The sequence below is a fragment of the Schistocerca nitens genome, chromosome 8 (genome assembly GCF_023898315.1).
Source record: "Schistocerca nitens isolate TAMUIC-IGC-003100 chromosome 8, iqSchNite1.1, whole genome shotgun sequence".
Lineage (NCBI taxonomy): Eukaryota > Metazoa > Arthropoda > Insecta > Orthoptera > Acrididae > Schistocerca > Schistocerca nitens.
Genome location: NC_064621.1, coordinates 249,134,495 through 249,157,475, shown reverse-complemented (window position 1 = coordinate 249,157,475; position 22,981 = coordinate 249,134,495). Strand labels below are relative to the sequence as shown.

Here is a 22,981-nt window from a genome sequence, read left to right as displayed (position 1 = left end):
TGCATACGATGCCTGAATAACCGGTGCTCGTTTTCCTTGGATTTTCATTCGTTTACTGTCAACTCCGGCAAGCGGACGAGTTCCGTTACCTCCATTATCCGTACTGTGTGTAGTACGGGAGAGACAAAGTTAATTTTGTGTTACGATTTTAATAACGTCATGTTTGTGTAAACGACAGACCGTGATGGGCTGCATACGGATCGAAATATTTTCAACATTTCGCGGCCCTGTAAGCAACTGTATAAATATTAATTTTAATTTTAAAAACCAACAGACTCAGTTGCATAGTTTACCTTGATTTACCCAGGTTTCAGTCGGGATAACCCAACCTTCTTCAGAATGAAAGTAACTACCGTTTGTCCATAGTGGACATCGACACGCTAAAACTACAAATCCATAAATTATCGCCAGACCGTAAAATCTTATCTGAAACTGCCTCGGCCCCACTTTCTGTAATTCATAATCATATCTTCATCATGAAGCTTAATCAGGCACGTGCATTAGTTTATTTTAACTTGATTCTACAACCATTTCTGGTCAAATATACTAATTTTGAATAATGACCATCTATTTCCTGTGACCCGTATTGCCGGATGTTACAGATTAGATGTAGACTCGTTCATAAGTTCATTCATGACCATTTGTATGCTAAGTCAATATGATGTTCATGCGTTGTATCCATAGCTAAGCAAATAGCAAATGCTTGACATTTACGTCTCAAAAAAATTTTGGACCTAGTCATAACAATGACGATGTTGGCTTTATATTATCCTTCCCACTCCTAAGATCTTTTTAGGTGATTTAACTTCGTGCTTAAGCACAAAATTTTCCTAGACGGGCCATACATAGTAACCAAGTGATGTCTTCTTCTTATCATGACCAACGAATACTTCATAAATGTTAAGACAGTCGACCTAAGTACGTTCTGCACAGGGTAACATATACACCCTTTTCCTCAGCTATACCTTTCTTTTATTTCACTTTAGTAGTAAATTCAAGGTCAGGAGTTAGGTTCGCGTCTTGTCCCAACAAGTACCCATCACACAGTTTATGATCAGTTAATGCCCTCCTAGGAGGGCATCATGAGGCTACGGTAAGTTCCAGTACAGCACTCGTGGCTGCCGCATCGCGGTCGCGAAGTGGGGCCGAGGCCGTTTCAGATAAGTTTTTACAGTCTGACGATAATTTATGGATTTGTAGTTTTAGCTTGGCGATGTCCACTATGGACAAACGGTAGTTACTTTTATTCTGAAGAAGGTTTGGTTATCCAGAATGAAACCTACGTAAATATAGGTAAACTATACAACTCAGGCTGTTGGTTTTTAAAATTAAAATCAAAGCATGCGGATATGTTTATTGAGGGATAGTTGGCTGTAAGGGTAAGACCGCACTGGGTGGAACTGCGCTACAGTAGAGCAGCGATGCACGACGCGACCAGATATTGCTTGTATGAAATCGGATGAAACAGAGCGCAATACGCGGCAGCGGAATTACTTAGTAGGAACATGACGTACGAATACCTACAAATTACTTGTTTTTAGAACGAGATAGCCCAATGGTTAGCACATTGGACCCGCATTCTCGAGAACGACGATTCAAACCCGCTGTTCTGATTTAAGTTTTCAGTGATTTCACTAATTAGTTCCAGGCAAATGCCGAAATGGTTTCTTTGAAAGAGCACGGCCGACTGTCTTCCCTATCCCTCCCTAATCAAATGGGACCGATGACCTTGGTGCTTAGTCTCTTCCCACAAATCAACCAACCGACCAACTTTTTTTTAATTTTGAAAGAGACAATTTGGTCGCTATTTTTTTTGTACCTACATGCTTATTATTACATACTTTTACCACCGATTTTCTCTTCAACGACATCCCCTGTTTACAAAGTCGCTTTGCTCCACCAAACTACTACGCTTGTAATTGATTGGCTGCTATATGAGAATGATCTCGTAATTGTATTACTCCAAACAACACTATATACCTTCTGAGAAAGTTGTGGAAGACACAATTGAGAAGAATCACGTTCTCTACATGTTCCACACTGATACAGATCGCCGCGCGGGATTAGCCGAGCGGTCAGGGGCGCTGCAGTCATGGACTGTGCGGCTCGTCCCAGCGGAGGTTCGAGTCCTCCCTCGGGCATGGGTGTGTGTGTGTGTATGTGTTTGTCCTTAGGATACTTGAGGTTAAGTAGTGTGTAAGCTTAGGGACTGATGACCTTAGCAGTTAAGTCCCATAAGATTTCACACACATTTGAACACTTTTGAGACAGATCTTGTGATGCTAAACCATAAATTTTTGGATCAATATTCCAAGAGCGTTTTCTGAAACTCTTCGCACTTTGTTATGTATGTAACAGCATACGTTTTTCGATTGGTCGTCTAATTGAGTAAGGATAAGGTCTCACCTTCTCTAAGAATCACGAGAGACAATCGGATTCTGACGCCAGGTTATTCTTTTGGGCTTGGTATATTCAAAGTATTTGTAACCAGTTTTGTTTTTAAAACTGACCATGAAGTAATCCACACATCGCTTTTCTTTCCAATGTCTCTAAAGTTCACATATAAAAACTCATAGTCTTCTCCCTCACTTACCGCCGGCCGCGGTGGTCTAGCGGTTCTAGGCGCGCAGTCCGGAACCGCGCGACTGCTACGGTCGCAGGTTCGAATCCTGCCTCGGGCATGGATGTGTGTGATGTCCTTAGGTTAGTTAGGTTTAAGTTGTTCTAAGTTCTAGGGGACTGATAACCTCAGAAGTTAAGTCCCATAGTGCTCAGAGCCATTTGAATCAGCCCTCACTTACCAAAGAATGTATCATGACATCCATGGCACTTTCGTCCATTTTGCTCAGAAGTTGCCGATCGTTTTACATTCAGTTCTTGCTACGTATTGTCGCGCTGCTGCAGTTCAAATGCGGTGTACTGAATAGAGCCGTGTCGTGCTGCGCCCCCCTGCTGCTGTGCAGTTTCACTTATAAGCGAAGCTCCCCATCGCTCCCCCCTCAGCTTAAGTGGTGAAATGACCCAGCGGATAGCCCGTCAGAATCCGAACACAGATCAAGTATGAAAGCTGGAAGAAGCTATGCTGAACTGTGAAAAAAGAAGCAAAATAGAAATAGTGAACGTTCCAAGCTCAAGATGTACAACATCGAGCGACTTGGAAGTGCCACGGCGTCGTGGTTATATCCTCACGGCACTGAACAGCGGAGGAGGAGGTCCGTGTTCAAGTCTCCATCGTGCTACTTTTCTTTTCTCCACAAAATTACGAATCGTCCGTCTTGTCATTGTCGCATCTGTTCGCTGTATTGAAATCTGTGTCTGTGTCGTGGTGCAACGTTCGTTTGATGGGGACAGGAGTGAGGAAACGTAGCCCGGATCTCCCTCTTGGCAGTTCAGCACCGTAATCACACAAACACTACACCACAGCTCTGGAGTTTCGCTCCACGTTACACATCTTGAGCTTGGACCGTTCGCTGTTTCTTTTCTGCTTCTATTTTCACTGTTCATTACACCTTCTTCTACTGTTCGTGCTTGATCCAAATTCAGATTTTGACGGCCTATCCCCCGGGCCCTTTTCCCATTAAATCTGAGGGCGGTGCGATGGGGACTTTCCCTTGTCAGTCTAGTCTTACTATAATGCATATCGTATCTGGGGTTAACGAATGCGATAGGGCAGCGACACTAAGACGCTATGCTGACCGACTCCCGCAGTGACGGCAAGCACGTCACAGTACATTTGCATCTTACGATTATTACAGTATTCTGTGAGTTACGTGTTGTACGTTTAGACTGACAATCTCGTCCTGTAGAGTTGAAGTCTATTTCAAGTTGGAACAGAAATTCATTGTCTAGAATCATATGATGTTTTTTTGATCTATTTTTGCTACGTAATAGTTTGTACACGTAGGCTATATTTTATCAGTATCAACATGTAGCAGTTTAGGTGCTTTTTAAAATTTTTCGTCCAGTTACAGTAATCAACAAACAACGTAAAGCAAACATCTTACATTAGAGAGCTTTTATACTGAGAATCTGACAAACTCTGCTGCAGAGGCCGCGTTTCGTACGAACTGCGGCGGACTGTACAAGTGGACAATAGTGGAGAGCAAATTCCTTTAGAATCCGTCTGTCACTCATACAAAACCACAGGATGATATTGCGAAAAACCTGCTATAGCGTTTTTCAAACTCTTCGGCTACTGCGAGACTAATAATACATCTTATTAGTGGTATTAACGCTCCACTACACGAAGTTAATGTCGTGAAGGTAAATAATACTTTGGCACCATATATTCAGCTCTTAATCTTCTTTTGGAGATAAATCAGATCACTAATCAAATATTCAAAGTTTGTAGGATTGTTTTTATCTGTAAAGTGAATAAAGTTAAAACGAAAACGCAGTACTCCAACGCGATAATAACGTAGGCAGTAACCAGTTTCTGAAGGTCAACGTGTTTGAAGAGAGTAATTTCTGAGATCCTATAATATGAAACTACACTGAAATAACGAAATAAAAGATACTCTATTATAAGAAAGTTGGCTCTAACCCACAATAAATATTAAGATAATGACATTAAACTACACAATAAATACAAGGGTCACTCCAAAAGAAATGCACACTATTTTATTTTAAATCCATCTTTTATTCTACATGTTTGAAAGTCTTACAGTGTGTAGATATATCCTTCAGGAACAATATTTTCATTTCTCCACATAATTTCCATCCCTTTCAACTGTCTTACGCCATCTTGGAACCAGTGCCTGTAAACCCGCACGGTAATATTCAGGACCAACCTGTTGGAGCCACTGTTCGGCAGCGTGCAGAAAGGACCCATCATCTTCAAACCTTGTTCCAGTGTCTCAAAGAGATGATAGTCACATGGAGCCAGGTCAGGACTGTAAGGCGGGTGTTTCAGTGTTGTCCATCCGAGTTTTGTGATCGCTTCCAAGGTTTTTTGACTGACATGTGCCCATGCATTGTCGTGCAACAGCAAAACATCCGACGTGGTCGATCACGACTCAGTCGAGCTTGAAGTTTCTTCAGTGTCGTCCCATATGCATCAGAATTTATAGTGGTTCCACTTGGTATGATGTCCACAAGCAAGAGTCCTTCGTAATCGAAAAAAGCTGTAGCCATAACGTTACCAGCAGAAGGTGTGGTTTTGAATTTTTTTTTTTCTTGGATGAATTTGCATGATGCCACTCCATTGATTGCATCTTCGTCTCTGGTGAAAAATGATGGAGCCATGTTTCATCACCTGTCACAATTCTTCCCAGAAATTCATCTCCACCATTCTCGTACTGTTCCCAAAGTTCGCGGAATACCGTTTTTCTTGTTTCTTTGTGAGCCACTGTCAACATCCTGGGAATCCACCTGGCACAAACCTTTTTTAACGCTAACACTTTCAGTATTCTGCAAACGCTTCCTTCACTTATCCCAACGTAGCGTGACAATTAGTTCGCTGTGATGCGTCTGTGAGCAGTCACCAATTCGTTAACTCTCTGCACATTGTCTGGAGTGTGTGCAGTAAGTGGCCTGCCGCTGCGAGAACAATCCTCAATATTGCCGTGCCCGCTTTCATCACGTAACCTGCTTGCCCACAGACTAACTGTACTGCGATCGACAGCAGTATCTACATACACATTTTTCAACCTCTTGTAGATGTTTCCCACTGTCTCGTTTTCACAGCACAGGAATGCTATGACAGCACGTTGCTTCTGACGAACGTCAAGTGTAGCAGCCGTCTTGAAGACATCCTGTGACGGCGCCACTCACGCGAACATGTAGAACTAAGTTTGAAAGCAAGTAGGAAGGCTGTATCTACACACTGTAAGACTTTCACACATGCGGAATGAAAACTGTATTTTTATAAAAATAGTGTGCATTTCTTGTGTAGTGACCCTCTTATGTAGGTGTAGTACATGATGAGACTATAAAATATTGCTAAGGTGATTTGTTCAACAAAACATTTTCTGTTTACAACCAACAGTAACAAAGCAACCAATTACAAATGCGAAAAAAGTGTGCCAACGATTTACCAGCACCAACAGTCAGCAGCAATGTTGAAATCGAATCAAAGTACGGTCTCCTGGATCGTAATAAAACTCAGATTGAAACTGTACGTTGCCAGCAAGGACTGACAGTTCAGGCTACAAAACGTGTGATGGCCGTATATAGGGTGTTACAAAAAGGTACGGCCAAACTTTCAGGAAAAATTCCTCACACACAAATAAAGAAAAGATGTTATGTGGACATGTGTCCGGAAACGCTTAATTTCCACGTTAGAGCTCATTTTAGTTTCGTTAGTATGTACTGTACTTCCTCGATTCACAGCCAGTTGGCCCAATTGAAGGTAGGTAATGTTGACTTCGGTGCTTGTGTTGACATGCGACTCGTTGCTCTACAGTATTAGCATGAAGCACATCAGTACATAGCATCAACAGGTTAGTGTTCATCACGAACGTGGTTTTGCAGTCAGTGCAATGTTTACAAATGCGGAGTTGGCAGATGCCCATTTGATGTATGGATTAGCACGGGGCAATAGCCGTGGCGCGGTACGTTTGTATCGAGACAGATTTCCAGAACGAAGGTGTCCCGACAGGAAGACGTTCGAAGCAATTGATCGGCGTCTTAGGGAGCACGGAACATTCCAGCCTATGACTCGCGACTGGGGAAGACCTAGAACGACGAGGGCACCTGCAATGGACGAGGCAATTCTTCGTGCAGTTGACGATAACCCTAATGTCAGCGTCAGAGAAGTTGCTGCTGTACAAGGTGATGTTGACCACGTCACCGTATGGAGAGTGCTACGGGAGAACCAGTTGTTTCTGTATCATGTACAGCGTGTGAAGGCACTATCAGCAGCTGATTGGCCTTCACGGGTACACTTCTGCGAATGGTTCATCCAACAATGTGTCAATCCTCATTTCAGTGCAAATGTTCTCTTTACGGATGAGGCTTCATTCCAACGTGATCAAATTGTAAATTTTCACAATCAACATGCTGACGAAAATACGCACGCAATTGTGCAATCACGTCATCAACGCAGATTTTCTGTGAACGTTTGGGCAGGCATTGTTGGTGATGTCTTGATTGGGCCCCATGTTCTTCCACCTACGCTCAGCGGAGCACGTTATCATGATTTCATACGGGATACTCTACCTGTGCTGCTAGAACATGTGCCTTTACAAGTACGACACAACATGTGGTTCATGACGATGGAGCTCCTGCACATTTCAGTCGAAGTGTTCGTACGCTTCTCAACAACAGATTCGGTGACCGATGGATTGGTAGAGGCGGACCAATTCCATGGCCTCCACGCTCTCCTGACCTCAACCCTCTTGACTTTCATGTATGGGGGCATTTGAAAGCTCTTGTCTACGCAACCCCGGTAGAGACTCTTCGTGCTCGTATTGTGGACGGCTGTGATACAATACGCCATTCTCCAGGGCTGCATCAGCGCATCAGGGATTCCATGCGACGGAGGGTGGATGCATGTATCCTCGCTAACGGAGAACATTTTGAACATTTCCTGTAACAAAGTGTTTGAAGTAACGCTGCTACGTTCTGTTGCTGTGTGTTTCCATTCCATGATTAATGTGATTTGAAGTAATAAAATGAGCTCTAACATGGAAAGCAAGCGTTTCCGGACACATGTCCACATAACATATTTTCTTTCTTTGTGCGTGAAGAATGTTTCCTGAAAGTTGGGCCGTACCTTTTTGTAACACTCTGTATACGAAATTGTAAAAAAAATTTGAGTTTCGGAAAATTTGTATACTATAACAGTTGGTAGTTCCAATAATGTTTGGAGGAACAAACTAAAACAGTCACCTGAAACGTTCAGAGTCGCTGTGAGTAAACTAAAACAGCAAATAATTATTGTGACATGTATCTCTCACAACAGTCACCTAATAGATTCTTTTTGTGTAAAGGAGATTCAAAATGTACATAGGGAAGTATCTGCAGAAAGATCTGATAGACAACAGCTAAGTTAATTGACATCACACTTCTGAACCTACCTATGATATCTGTAATTGCTTCTTCCATGCACTGATTACACATCAAGTGTGAAAGACTGCAACACCGTCACACATCCGTTTTACTCCGAGGACTTCGTTCTTGCAATCTTATTTTTCCTACCTGGATCCTATAAATACTGAATAATATCCAACTTTCGCTACAGATTATTTCGGGAAATGAGCACACAAACTTTACACTATCGACCGATTTTTGCCGATAGACAAATTCTACGAAGTGGTTTTCGTTTTTCTGCGGTTTTGCGTCCATAGTCGACGGCAACGACAGAAATGAGTCTCTGCTGCCTTTACCTTTCCCGAAGCTAAACTTAATATAGTCACCTAAGACATTCTCACGCAAGATATTTCATTTCGAAACGCGAACGGTCCTGCTGACGGCGGCCTGTTTGGTTGTGTTGCAGTTCATCGCCACGCAGGTGCTCGGCTTCATCCTGGGCATGGCGGGCTCGGCCGTGTTGCTGGACTTCAGCACCATCAACTCCCAGATAGAGCCGCTCATCCGGCAGGCCATGCGGTCGCTCATCGCCGACTCCAACAACCCCAGGAGCGCCTCCACGCTGCACATGATCCAGGAAAACGTGAGTGCACACAGACACTTCCTGAAGCTGACATTCTTCTAAATTCCGGTTTAAAGGGAGTCGATCATGGATTATCACAAAATATTAATTCGGATCAAGCTGTACTCCGAACCCTGGACTACGTTATAGATTCAATTTTCTTCTATTAAGCCGTGTTGCGGCTCTCGTTGGTGCCGTGTTTAGGTTTCTGCCAGACCGTATCGTTTGGTTGGCATGGTTGTCTTCTTCTCGTGTTCACTGGCGCCACTCGGTTTCGTAAGCGTTGCCTCTCCGCTAGTGGCAGCAGCGGCGCTTATAGATATGTAGTTCTGCTGCCCTGTCTTTGGGGCGACCTCGTGCTTCTTCCGTGTGGTTTGAGTGTGGTTTTCGGTTGGGGACGCAGGAGCAGCCTGACCCGCGCAGAGCGACAACACGGCGAGGCTGCTGGGGGCGTGTATGCACTGCCGCATCGAAGAGGGTTGTGGTCACGAGGGCGCACGACCTCGTCGGAACCGGATCCTGCAAGTTTGAGTGCGTTTTCAATTCGCGTAGAGAAACCTTCACCAGTGTGAAATCCCGTGATTCTCCTGTGACTCTGATTTTATTGTACTGTGGTTTGGGCCACGGGTTTTACTCAACGTACTCTTTGGGCGAGGTGACAGTTGTGTTTGTTGGTTGGTTGGCGATTCTTCTACCTTGGTGGTTGTCATTCCATCTTGTTCCGGGCGGTCTAAGCACAATATTCTGCGGGCGGGGTCCCGACTGTCGGTTCCGGCTTTGGCCTGATTTTAAATTTTTGAGTGGGTTTGCTGGACGTCAGGTAGCCTCACCAAGATTATCATTAGTCGCTCGTTAGACTGCCACTAGTCTGAGTTACCATCTTGTGATCTGAATGCAAATCTTGTATGCATCTCTCTTCGCTTGCGAAAGTGTTTTTGGTGTGACCTACTCAGAGGTCGATTCCTGGAGCACCGTCTGTCACTGGCCCTTGTGTATTATTTTATTATTTTGTTATTAAGTTACCATCATTTGCCTCACCTGTTTGGGGATCTGTTTTTTTTTTATAATTAACTTTTTCCATCCCATTAGCTGTTTGACAGTATATTTGTAACATTCTTTTATAATTGCCATTTTGGCATTAAAGGCCTTCAGCCATGATAGTGGTTACTTGCCTTAAAATTCTAATTGCGTCCACATTGGGTTGTTTTTAGAATTTATTTGCTGTCTGTATTTTATGTATTTGTTAAGTTTTCAGTAATTGCCATTTCTCGCGTTAAAGGCCTTCAGCCGTGATTGTGGTTACGTGTCTTAAAAGTCTGATTCAGAACTCACTGGCTTGTTTTCAAAAATTATTTATTAAATTAAATGAGTGAAATTGCCAAGCACACCAAAAGTAATTGGTTCGGGCCCCGTCCACAATCGTAACCCAATCCTGCATTCCTTAATTACCACGTTTCACTCATGTTGGGAAATGTCAAAGAGCGATCTGTTTTACTTGCTAAAAATCTCTCTGTAGCAAGATCGCATAAAACTTGTTTTCGACAACCGGTTTCGACAGACATTGCTGTCATATCCTGGTCTGTAACGTAGTTTATAAACATGGAAAATACCTCCTATGACGATTTATGATGTAATATTTGAGGAAAATGTTCTTTGTGCAAGATTAAAAGAAACGGAAATGGAGACTACATTTACATACCTTGAAAAATGTTTGCTTCCAGACGTGTTCTTAGGCTTTTTGTTGTTGTCTATATTGTGATTTTATCCCTCCTCGCCCCAATACCAGCTCTTCAGGCAGGGGACCATACATACTTAAGCGCTGACATATAAACATGAAGACATTATGACAATGATTTTAAAATAGTGGTGAAATATGACGATTATGAAAGACTAACGTAATCAGGCTGGCTCAACGAATAGCTGAAAGCAGTAATAAAAAAAAAGGTCAAACAGCAGAGTTTAAAGACTACATGAAGAGTACTAAAAACACTCTAAAAGACACTGGAACAACACCGAGCGACACAGAAGAGATACTTACAATTAAAAACAGAGCACTGCACACTTTCACCGAAAGTCAAAAGGACCTTCCCTGAGATGGTAGACGAAAGGGAAAGTAGCTACAGAGGGAGAGAGATGAGTGGTGGGGATCGGAAAAATGGTTCAAATGGCTCTGAGCACTATGGGACTTAACATCTGTGGTCATCAGGCCCCTAGAACTTAGAACTACTTAAACCTAACTAACCTAAGGACATCACACACATCCATGCCCGAGGCAGGATGCGAACCTGCGACCGTAGCAGTCGCGCGGTTCCGGACTGAGCGCCTAGAACCGCTAGACCACCGCGGCCGGCCGGGGATCGGAACTCAGGGCTAATAAGAGGTGTCAATGACAGGGACATAGGGCTGGTTGTTGAGGGACGGGGAGAGAGGGGTGGATGGCATTGGGCTCTGTGAATGTGAAAGAAAAAGGGAGTGAGTAGCGACTGGGAGGAGGAGAAAGAGCAGGAGTGGGAAGGGGAAGAAAAGGGCTGGGAGGGATATGGAGAGGTGGAACGAATTCAGAGTTGGTTGGAGGGCTATATTTTGGGGTGGAGTTCATGATCCGGGGGAGGAAGATGGTTGAAATTTCTTTGGGAGAGGATGTGGAGGGTGTGCAGGTCGAGCGTTGGTGGGGTGTGTAGGCAGAGGCGTGGCAGCACCCTAAAATTGGAGAGGTACATGACGACATGATTTCTGGAGTGGAGTTTGCTGAGGCGTAGATTGTCCGGAGGTGTTCTATGTGAGAGAGGAGAGGAGGGAATTTGATGACTAGGTTAAGGATCCTTTTGGGGGGAAGGTAAGCAGATGTGGAAAGTCAGGCAGAAAGCATGGCGTTCGAGGATCTGGAGAGAAAGAATTAGGGTAGGTCGGATGTCAATGCAACATTGGCATAGCAAAAGATGGGGCTGATCAGGGATTTGTAAGAGTGAAGAATAGTGAAGCGATGTAGTCCTCATATTCTGCTTGAATACTGGTTTGTTACAGAAAATGGGAAGAGCGATAACTGCTATTTTAATAACAGCGCCAACAGTTAGAACAGAAGAACGAACACATGGCATAAGAATTGACATAGCGTTGCTAAGACAATAGTGTATCTGTTGTTACGCAGCGTGGCCTACGGGACAGTACGTGTGTATGCGTAGTGTGTAAGGCTCGCCCCATCTGGTCAATATGGCAGTATCTCGTTGTCGTCGCTGGACCCGTCGGTTGTATTACAGAGTGGCGCTATCACTTGTCTGGATGTATTTTACAAACCGCGTTAACAATGAAGTAAAGCCGGCCGAAGTGGCCGTGCAGTTCTAGGCGCTACAGTCTGGAACCGAGCGACCGCTACGGTCGCAGGTTCCAATCCTGCCTCGGGCAGGGATGAGTGTGACGTCCTTAGGTTAGTTAGGTTTAATTAGTTCTACGTTCTAGGCGACTGATGACCTCAGAAGTTAAGTCGCATAGTGCTCGGAGCCAAATGAAGTAAAACGCTCTATTTTGGTAACAGATTGAAAACGGAAAGAAGCACATTAAATCTGTGACATCACGTAAGTAGGAAACTAAAAAATTAACAATTTGTTCATAGTTTATGACAAAAATTGACAACTGCTGACCTGCTGCCTGAATCTGTTTATGCTTTTATCCCGTTTTCTTCCTTGGAAACAGAAAGTAGAGCTTTCCAGCCTCTGTTTTCATTCTGTAGCTGTAACTATTCGTAATGTCTGCCCCGGTAGCTGATTGGTCAGCGGGACGGAATGTCAATCCTAAGGGCTCGCGTTCGATTTCGGGCTGGGTCGGAGATTTTCTCCGCTCAGGACTGGGTGTTGTGTTGTCCTAATCATCCTCATTCCATCCCCATCGAAACGCCAGTCGCCGATGTGGCGTCAAATCGAAAGACTTGCACACGGCGAACGGTTTATCCGACGGGAGGCCCTAGTCACACGACGTGGGTGGGACTGTTCGTAATGTGCAATTAAAACATGACTTTAGAGCAGGGATTAAAAAAATAGAATCAATACGAAAAAACTAATGATTTTTTTTGTAACATTCAACCCCTTACCACTTTTCGAGAAAAGTGACAGCGTAAGTTTTATTTAATTTTCTTATTTTATTTAATATTTTGATTCTATATATCTTGACACTTATAATGCAGAATTCTCAGGGAACCATAGGATTTTTTAGTCTTTGTCCGCTGTTTACGATTACCTTAGGAACTGACAAAAATTAAAACCGAAAATTGGTTACTTCAGAAACCATTTACAGGGTGATCAAAAAGTCAGTACAAATTTGAAAACTGAATAAATCACGGAATAATGTAGATAAAGAGGTACAAATTGACACACATATTTGGAAAGACATGGGGTTTCATTAGAACTAAAAAAAATACAAAAGTTCAAAAAATGGCGCTTAATCTGATCAGAATAGCAATAATTAGCATAACAAAGTAAGACAAAGCAAAGATGTTGTTCTTTACAGGAAATGCTCAATATATCCACCATCATTCCTCGACAATAGCTGTAATCGAGGAATAATGTTGTGAAGAGCACTGTAAAGCATGTCCGGAGTTATGATGAGGCATTGCCGCCGGATGTTGTCTTTCAGCATCCCTAGAGATGTCGGTCGATCACGATACACTTGGGACTTCAGGTAACCCCAAAGCCAATAATCGCACGGACTGATGTCTGGGGACCTGGGAGGCCAAGCATGACGAAAGTGGCGGCTGAGCACACAATCATCACCAAACGACGGGCGCAAGAGATCTTTCACGCATCCAGCAATATGGGGTGGAGCGCCAGCTTGCATAAACATCGTACGTTCCAGCAGGTGTTTATCAGCCAGGCTGGGGATGATGCGATTCTGTAACATATCGGCGTACCTCTCACCCGTCACGGTATCAGTTGCCTGCTGTCCAGCGCCATCTGTCGGACATTTTTTGAACTTTGTTTTTTTTTTGTTCTAATAAAACCCCATGCCATTCCAAGTATGTGTTTTAATTTTTACTTCTCTATGTACATTATCCCGTGGTTTATTAAGTTTTCAAATGTATACTGACTTTTTGATCACCCGGTACTTTGAGCAGTATTCACTGTCAGGTTAAACTGGAGTTTATAGAAAACCGGTATAAGTGAAAAACGGTTCCTTCAGTGATTCCCAGCATTCCCTCGATTTTGACCGCCGCCGTGTTTCCGCAGGTGGGCTGCTGCGGCGCGGACGGCCCCAGCGACTACATGTCGCTGAAGCAGCCGCTGTCCAGCAGCTGCCGGGACACCGTCACCGGCAACGTCTACTTCTACGGCTGCGTCGACGAGCTCACCTGGTTCCTGCAGGACAAGGCCGCCTGGATCTGCGCGCTCGCCATGCTCGTCTGCTTCATCAACGTGAGTCTCACTTCAGCCCCTCACTGCTCTGCATCTTCGCTGTCGCCGGCAATTTGTCAGTCAGGTTAATTCCTTTTTTACACTGCCCACCACAAATTCCTCTCCTGCGCACACCATTTCGTCTCAGAATAACGCTTGCACCCTACTTCCTTAATTATTTGTCGGAGGTATTCCAGTCACAGTCTTCCCCCAAAGTTTTTAACCTCTACAGTTCCCTCGAGCTCCATAGATGTCTCAACAATTGTCCTATCAATCTTTCCCGTCTTCTTTTCGGTAATGTCGATACATTTCTCTCTTCGCCAGTTCTGTGTAAAACTTCCCCCTTTCTTATCCGTCGATCTAATTTTTAACATCCACCTACAGCGCCACATGTCAAACGCCTCGAGTCTCTTCCTTTCCGGTGTTGTCGTAATCCACGATTCACTTAAATACAGTGTTGTGATGAAATGGACATCCTCAGAAATGTCTACTTCACAACAAGCATGACGCTTGATACTGAAATAGTCCTTTTGGCCATGAATTTACGCTGTGCATGTGCTACTCTGTTTTTTATGCCCTCGTTGCTTCGACCGGAATGTGTTATTTTACTTGCAGGATAGAAACCTTTCACGTCGTCTTCATTGCGGTCCCGAATTTTGCTTTCAAGTGTATCGCTTATCTAATTTTAGATACTCCTCATTACTTTCCTGACCTCTTCAGTTTGCCGGCCGCTGTGGCCGTGCGGTTCTAGGCGCTTCAGTCTGGAACCGCGTGACCGCTACGGTCGCAGGTTCGAATCCTGCCCCGGGCATGGATGCGTGTAATGTCCTTAGGTTAGTTAGGTTTAAGTAGTTCTAAGTTCTAGGGGACTGATGACCATAGATGTTAAGTCCCATAGTGCTCAGAGCTATTTGAACTTCTTCAGTTTACTCTTAATCCATATTCTGCGTTCAGTAGATTGCTCATTCCTTTCAGTAGGTCCTATAATTCTTCCTCGCTTTCACTGAGGGTAGCAATGCCACCTGAATCTTATTACTGGTACTCGTTCACCCTGAATTTTAACCGCACTCCTCAAACTTTCTTTCAATGTTTACTTCTTAGATGTACAGATTAAACAATAAAGGCGAAATACTGCATTCCTGTCTTAGGCCTGAGGGCTTGGTTCTTGGTCATCCAATATTATTTTTCTTTCTTGGATCCTACAAATACCGACTATTACCAGTATTTTTCCTTCATGTTATTCTGCGAAATTCGCACATTTGTGTTACATTGTCTAACGATTTTTCAAGAAGGACAAATCCTATGAAGGGGTTACGATTTTTCCATTGTCTTGCTGTATCAGTCCTCGTCAGCATCTTGGATTCCTGATCAGTAAAAGTGAGTGTGCGATAAGTAACGAACTAATCTACCTTTGCTGTCTTCGGACCTGTGAGGATGACAGTTTTCTGAGAGTCTGGTAGTATGTCTCCACTCTTATTCATACCATCTTCAATATTCGTTTGGTTGCCATTTTTTTCTACTAAGTTTAGAAACTCCGAAGATATCTTAGCTATTCATTTTGCTTGTTTCACTGCAAGTCTTCCACAGCTCTGTAAATCTCTGACAGTAAAACTGGATGACCTATGTTTCCCAAATCGACTTCTCTTTCTTCTTCGTCATATCATCGGATATTTTCTCCAACGCGTAGAGGCCTAACTGTATATTTATTTTTTATATGTTGAATCCGTTCTTCGACATCTTCTAATATCTCCTGCAGCCATTTCGCCCTAGTTTCCCTGCACTTACTGTTTATTTCTGTCCCAAATGACTGATACTACCGTGTTTCTGTCTTTTCTTCAATATATTGTGCTTCCTTCTATCATCCATTATTGAAGAGTTTCCTCTATTAGAAAGTGATTTTTTACAGTTTCCTCTCTTGTATCTATGTTTGTATGTCCAACTTCGGTGACTGCCATATTCCTCACCAGTCGAACTGGCTCCCGCGATATTTATAATCGCAATATCTACAGCTTCATACAACTTCGAACGCTTTTCATCATTCCTCTGTACTTTAGTATTCCGCTTCCCTCCACACTAATTCTTCCGAAATGTTGTCTCAAACGTCAGTCTACTCTTCATCATTTATAAATTGTGATCTGATATCTGTGTCTATATCTGCTCCTGTTTACTCTTTATAACGCATTATCTGCTTTCGGAATCTCTGTCTCACCACTATGTAGTCAAGCTGGAGTTATATCTTCAGGCCTTTTCCGACAATATCTCCTCCTCTTTGCGATTTTTGAACAATGAGCAATCAAATCTTGTGGAAGCATTTGTAAGATCACCTGGAGAGAAATAACGAATAAACCACCGAAAGAAATACATTTTTTTCTTCATGAGAGCGTAACACCGAGCGTGGTGGAGCAGTGGTTAGACACTGGACTCGCATTCGGGAGGACGACGGTTCAATCCCGCGTCCGGCCATCCTGATTTAGGTTTTCCGTGATTTCCCTAAAGCTCTCCAGGTAAATGCCCGAATGGTTCCTTTGAAAGGGCACGGTCGACTTTCTTTCCCATCCTTCCCTAATCCGATGAGACCTATGACCTCGCTGTCTGGTATCCTTCCCCAAACAACCCAACCCAAAGAGCGTAACATTACGTACCACGTTAACGTTCCAGGTTAAAAAAGTTGCTCAATGTGACCACTCGCATCCACGACAGCCTGTACAGATAACATTTCACAGTTGTTCGAAGCACTTTTAGAATGATGGGCGCCATGTAGTTTTCACTTTTCTTGACACCGCTTGATCACTGCCTGAAGAACACATATAGCGTCCCGCATTTCCAGCAACAATTTGTGGAGCAGTTTGCCGTCGTCATCTACCAGGAGCAGTTCGTTGCTTATTGGAATTTTTGCTCAATGTTACCTCCACTTGTCAGCCCCTCGTAGAGATCCAAACGGAGAAGTAATCCGAAGTCCTTTACCAGTCAATACAATGATAATAATGACACTTTTTCAGAGACTGACATATATTCTGCGCGTACACGTTGTCTCTAATGCAGTGACTTCCCTTACCTTGTGTGTCCTAACGCCTCATATCATTGCCGATTCTCCCGCCTTTAAGGGGCTGTTTCACACCCCAAGGAAAGAGGGTATGTTCAACCTTTGTCCACATTTCCGTCTTCTTTCATAAGGCAGTGGGCAGAGCGTCAATCCTCATGCCAGAAGTACAGGCCAACATTGCTGATGACCTGTATTCAAAACAGATTGGCGTCGAAGCTGACACACACAACACTTTTATTTTTGACAAAGATGCTACTTGTGTACTACTGTGGTCACAATAACTGCCAATATAAACTAATTCTGTTATAAATGAACACCACCAGCGCCAAAATCTGTGAATTTTTGAGAAGGAACGTTCGGCTTCGGGAAAGGCAAAGCAATAAGCGAAACTACAATAGCAGTGCTTCCTTCCTTTGATATCAGACCTGAAGTCAACAGAAAGTTTACAACCTCGGTCGATCTGGGAAAGACGTTCGACGTATATAGTTCTTCAGCTTCTCGTTGTGTATTTTATAATAAAATAAGTCACAGGTGTGCTGCCTGCTGTACAGAGGACAGACGCGGTGCTCGTGCCACAAGAGAGTCACGTCATCATCGCACATGATGTTGGCGACAGAATCGGTATCTTAAATAATTGTGTCATTTATGGAGCTATAGCCTGCAGTGCACCCATGGATTATTTTGTTATTTGGCAATGCAATTTGGATGATAATGTTTCGGAAAACAAATAGTTTGGAGAGTCATTCTCTCTACAGTTCACATTCCACTAAAGGAAAATATATCTTACAGTGATGACAATGATACGATCGTGACAATGTAGATTCAAATATCAATACAAACAGCCTTGGGATAAAAAAGTCTTTTCTTTTTAACGTGTAATGCTGTTACAACTACATTGCTTCACCTTTAAATGTTGCTTCTACGTCAGCTCACTGTTACTTGAGTTTGTATCACGTCTGTTCCTGTTTAATCTTACATTACATTTTTCATTTACTGTTTCCTTCATCTTCTAATATTTTCCAGCAGCACAGGTATTTGATAAGTACCTGTTTTGGCTTCTCACTGTTTCCCGTCTTTTGCATGGTTTCTCTACATGACTCTTGCCTTTTGGGTTGCATAAGGACCCTACTTTAATTAGTCGGTAATTATCAATTCCTTTCTTGTGAGTCATCCATTTTGGTAACTTTTGTGTATGTTATAAACTGGCACCATTATTTGCTGTTCCTATTATATGTTAAGTTCCTAATCCACTGAATCGTAGTTTCGGCAGATTTCTACTTGATTCACCCTTATGAGTGGGTAACCAGTTTTTTAGCTCTCATAGATTACTACAGTTGTTGCCGTTATTTTAAAGAATTTTAACTGTCTCTCATTTTCTAGGGGTCCGTTGTACTGCGGCACATAGTTATTGTTTCCTCAGGGCTGGCTTAAGAAGTGATATAATTTGAGAAAAATCCATGTGTATGACTCTTTCATAATTCATCAAATAGTTCTGTATTGCTTCTACAGTTTACTGCATGTGAACAGATGAGAAAAGGCTAGTAATAAACTGTAGATAAGTTATTCTTTGGGAACTTTTCTACTTTTTGAAGCATCAGATAATAATGCTGTGCTTTATATCGAGTATTTTTATAACATTTCGAATTTTGGTATTTTATGAAGTATCTAGAAAGCCTATATATTAAATAAGCTACTAGTCGTATTACATTCACTTTCTGGACAGTTTTTGTTGGGTACTTGAACGTGGTGATCTTAAATTCTTTTATTGAGCTTTCTTTATCTGTATTATCTAAAACTATACATGTGAATGTCGAACTATTGGATTTTAGCTTACTGTTTATGGATTTGACCATTTTTACATTATTCATTATTTGTTTAAAGATATATTTCTCTTTATTAATTTCTTCTTCCAAAATGTTTAGTAACCTTGCGACCTTTTGCTGCTTTTGTGTTGTGGCTTAGTCTGATTTAACTTGCTATTATTTAAGTATTTGTGTGCTTCAGGAGTTTGGTGTGATGATTGTCAAGGTAACAGATAGGACTGCTCCAGTACCGAGAGCAAATGGTAAAGACCTCATTAAATATAAGCTTCTACGACCTAATTACCTATAATAAAATCCTACGTGCGCTGCGGTTCACTATGTTTACAAATGTACCACGTTGTCAGAATGAATGAAAGACTCATCTTCACATATTGTGTGATTCCCCACCACAACCCATAAATATTTTGTTCAGAGAATATTACGGCCAAATAAACGAACTGCTCTGGATTTTAGGATTTAGTGAAAATAATCTCAAATGAAATGAGTTGAATATAGGTATACGTACATACACGCTAGACTAGTCCCACGGGCTTGAATGCAATGTGCACTCCGTCAGTTAGCTGCTCCTTTGGTGTAATATGTACTTCTAAACCTCTTTATGTTCTGTGTTTCAGGTTTTGAACTGTGCTTTGACTCTTACGCTGATCCAGGCATTGAAAAAGGAAGAGGATGACGCTCTCAAGCGCTAACAGATGACATCCACCAACCTTGCGCCACTACAGCGTTGGGTCGGTGCAGTCTACACGCATCGCTGCGTCGGTTATAGAAAATGTGCTATTTAGCAGCCATTAACATATGTATTTCACGTATCATAAATTTTCTATGAGACCACAAAAGTGTTTCCTTTTGTAAATTGTGGATTAAGTGTGTAGATGTAACTAATTTTATTAATTACATAGATGTTTAGTATAATTTAAGTACGTATAAACATTCACTTTAGATTCTTAAATGCATGTACGTTAGTTACTATTTAAATATGTATAAACATTCACTTCAGTTAATTTTCTAGCTATAGGATAGTTTAGTAACTGGCTCAGATAATGTGTGATGACAGATAAAAAGATATTGATGTTATCTGCTCACATTTCTTTTCACCTATCTTTTAATACATTTTCTCTTAGTTTTTTGTTTTAGTCTTTACGCTAGATTCAAATTAAGAAAATTGCATCAGGCGATAAGTATTTAGCTTTTACTACGTTCACAGAACTTGGCAAGAATGAATTTTAGTAACATCGCAGTACTGTACAATATTTGATGTAAAAATAATGGAATGGCACAATTAATTGCATCTTTAATTTTCTTGTGACGTCTTTTGGATGTTTGGCTTTTTATACTGTAATTTCGTGTGAATCATTTAGTGATTGTAACTATCTCTTTCAGCCAAAGGCTACGTCCATTCATTGTATCACATTTTTTAAGGCATAGAAATTCATCCATATATTCCAAAATATTATACACAAGATTATATTAGCCTACATACCACACACACCCAAAGCCAAAAGCCTCGATTATATTTATCTTTATTATTACGTAGTATTCCGTGCCAAGAATATCCTTCCCAAAATTCCTCTTCATTATCAGTATTCAGTGCTACACTATTTTCAGATGTTTTCCTCCCTGTGTACATTTCCCTGATAGTTCCCCAGTATCCTGTCATCTTGTGCGATCCGTTATGATAGGGCGCATGTAAGTGAAAATGATCCAAGCAAATCTTCCCTCATACGCGCATCTAGAAAGCATTTACCTTGACATATCACATCGTTGTCATTCACATACGCTACCCACTTCACCTCCACTGTCCTAAGGTAGTAGTCTTCGGTTGTCCGAACGATTCATCTCAATTAATTCTGCCAATAGCTCCCACCAAGTCAGTGCAACAGTATAGCGGCCACAACGTCGACACATATATGTGCGCAGCGTAGGTCTGAGTTACTGCAACAACATAACAGCACAACTCCTCCTGAAGGACGGCACTTTAATTACGCTAATTTCTGCAAGTTTGAGCATTTGTTTTACGGCCTATACCGTTCACTTTACGACTGCGAGGTCCTTGTTGTTTCAGCAAATACCCATTTCGCCCCTTCAGGTGCCTCATTCGCCGCCGTTCGCAATAATTTTCGTCGAGCGCGGAACTGGCTGGGAACGGCCACTTGAATTCCACCTTGTTCCAGGGCTACAATCAGAGGGCCAATAACTTCGGTGCCGCTGCCGGTATGCGCACTCCCAACCCAGCTCCCCCCTCCTCCCCCCCCCCCCCCTATCACCCTGCAGTAGCAACTGGTCCTCGGGCGCTCGTTTTCGGTTGCGATATGTTACACACTGTCCCTTCCTTTGTTTCTCAGTGTGATTGTTTGCGGTCGCTCGCCACAGCCCTGCAGTTTCTGGCAATTCGAACAATAAATCAGACCGAAATTGGACTCATCTTTTCTGCGTGGAGTTGCTTCCCTCTCTACATAGGTATCCTTTAAAAAAGTCAGTAGTTTTAGTGCATGCACAGCTTTATAACATGAATACCGAGCGTGTTTGTCACAAAAATTAAGGAATGCATTCCCATGAAATAAACAATATGAGCAAACATTAATTGGCCATGTACGTTTTATCTTTACTACACCGTGTGCTTAGTTGCGGATCCAGGAAATGCTCATATAAATACTTTTTCATCACATATTGCCCCCCTCCCCCCCCCTCTCTCTGCTTCTTCCTTCATCATAAAGTACTACATTCTTCAGGCAGATGACCTAAGAACAGCTCATCTCACTTCTTTGGCCGTCAGTATTTGTCCTCTAACTGGTGTGAAGCTGAAGATGCATTATACTCTAAATTTATTTCTACCAGTAAACTTTGTTGTTGATAATCGCTATTATTGACATTCATTTTACTGGTTTTCTGAATACGTCTTCTTGCGATAACTCACCGGCCATCACTTTAAATATCGGCCTTCCTTTTTTCCTCCAGATGCAACGGTCTCAATTGCACTGGACAGTGCTCCATATGTAGACATTATGAGATAGTTTCGTAAAATTAAGCTCGTCCAATGTTCCAGTAACTGCCTATTGCTGCTGAACACAGCATTTCCGACGGAAATAATCGATTTAATTACCATTTATTATCCCTCGTTGATTACGCACTAATTGTAAGTGGTCAATATCTCCTAGGCCGTGACTTCCTAATCCTCTTCATCTCTTAGGTATCCCCATTACTTGCACGTTAAACACCATACCAAAATCCTTTCCTTCTTCCATCAGCTTCTTTATAATGTTTTGCTTGCATTCTTCTTGACTGAATAACAATACCAGAACGTCAACAAGCGTAATAACTGCGACGCCACACCACCACATATTTCCTTCAAAACTTCATTATCCAACCTGTTTTCAAATACATTGACTGTGTTTGTATCAATAACTACTGGTATAGTTTCATGTAAGGAAATTTTTAACTGTTTTTGTATCTGTGACGTAGAATATTTTGTTTAATAAAGAGAAATAAAAGGGAAGTAACGTATTTTTAAGTGTCGTCTTAAGTTTTTCAGTCCCTATATTTCTCCGCTGAACATTTAACTGCAGCCATTCGTAGCAAGAATGAATGCGACTGGGAATGAAGAAATACGGATAGTCCCCTGAGCAACATTCTGGTGAAATGGTCGAAATATTCCCCTCCATACATTACGCCACTGGCTGCTGCGAAACACCTGCGTCATGGCTGCGGTAAACATTTAGCAGAGGCGTGGGGGCGGCGGAGAAATGTTGTCGCCGTCTCTCCTGTGCTTTTAGGCCGTGACGCCAGAGTTGTCATATTTCTTCCTTACAGGTCTTCCTTTGAAATACACGAACAAGGCGCTGAGACGGCGTGAGTACTTGTTGTACTAGGGCGCTTTCATAAAGTTGATTTCGCAACGTCTTCGGAAAGGAAGAGCTATAATGAAATGGAACATCGCAACTCAGTCATGATCTCCAGAAATCCGACACAAGTAGAAAAGTAATTTTCGTGGAAATGAAGCTTGAATACGGATGACACTGTTAGTTCCCCGCTCTCTGATGAGCCATACCACATCGATATCGCATAAGCCTGACCGTACAATAACATTTAACGCAATCACTTCCTAAAAAAATAACATTAGTGGGGAAAAAGTACAAGAAGTTGC

The 22,981-nt window shown here is 42.4% G+C and overlaps 1 protein-coding gene across 1 annotated transcript in view; it reads left to right on the top strand.

Moving 5' to 3' along the window:
• Positions 1–22,341, top strand: part of LOC126199187 (tetraspanin-2A) — a 325,622-nt gene extending 303,281 nt beyond the window's left edge. Inside the window, exons 2-4 of the mRNA XM_049935965.1 lie at positions 8,438–8,614; positions 13,810–13,995; positions 19,455–22,341. Of these exons, the coding sequence (XP_049791922.1) occupies positions 8,438–8,614; positions 13,810–13,995; positions 19,455–19,529 (438 nt within the window). The 3' untranslated portion in view covers positions 19,530–22,341. The remainder of the gene's footprint in view (positions 1–8,437; positions 8,615–13,809; positions 13,996–19,454) is intronic.
• Positions 22,342–22,981: the final 640 nt, after the last annotated feature.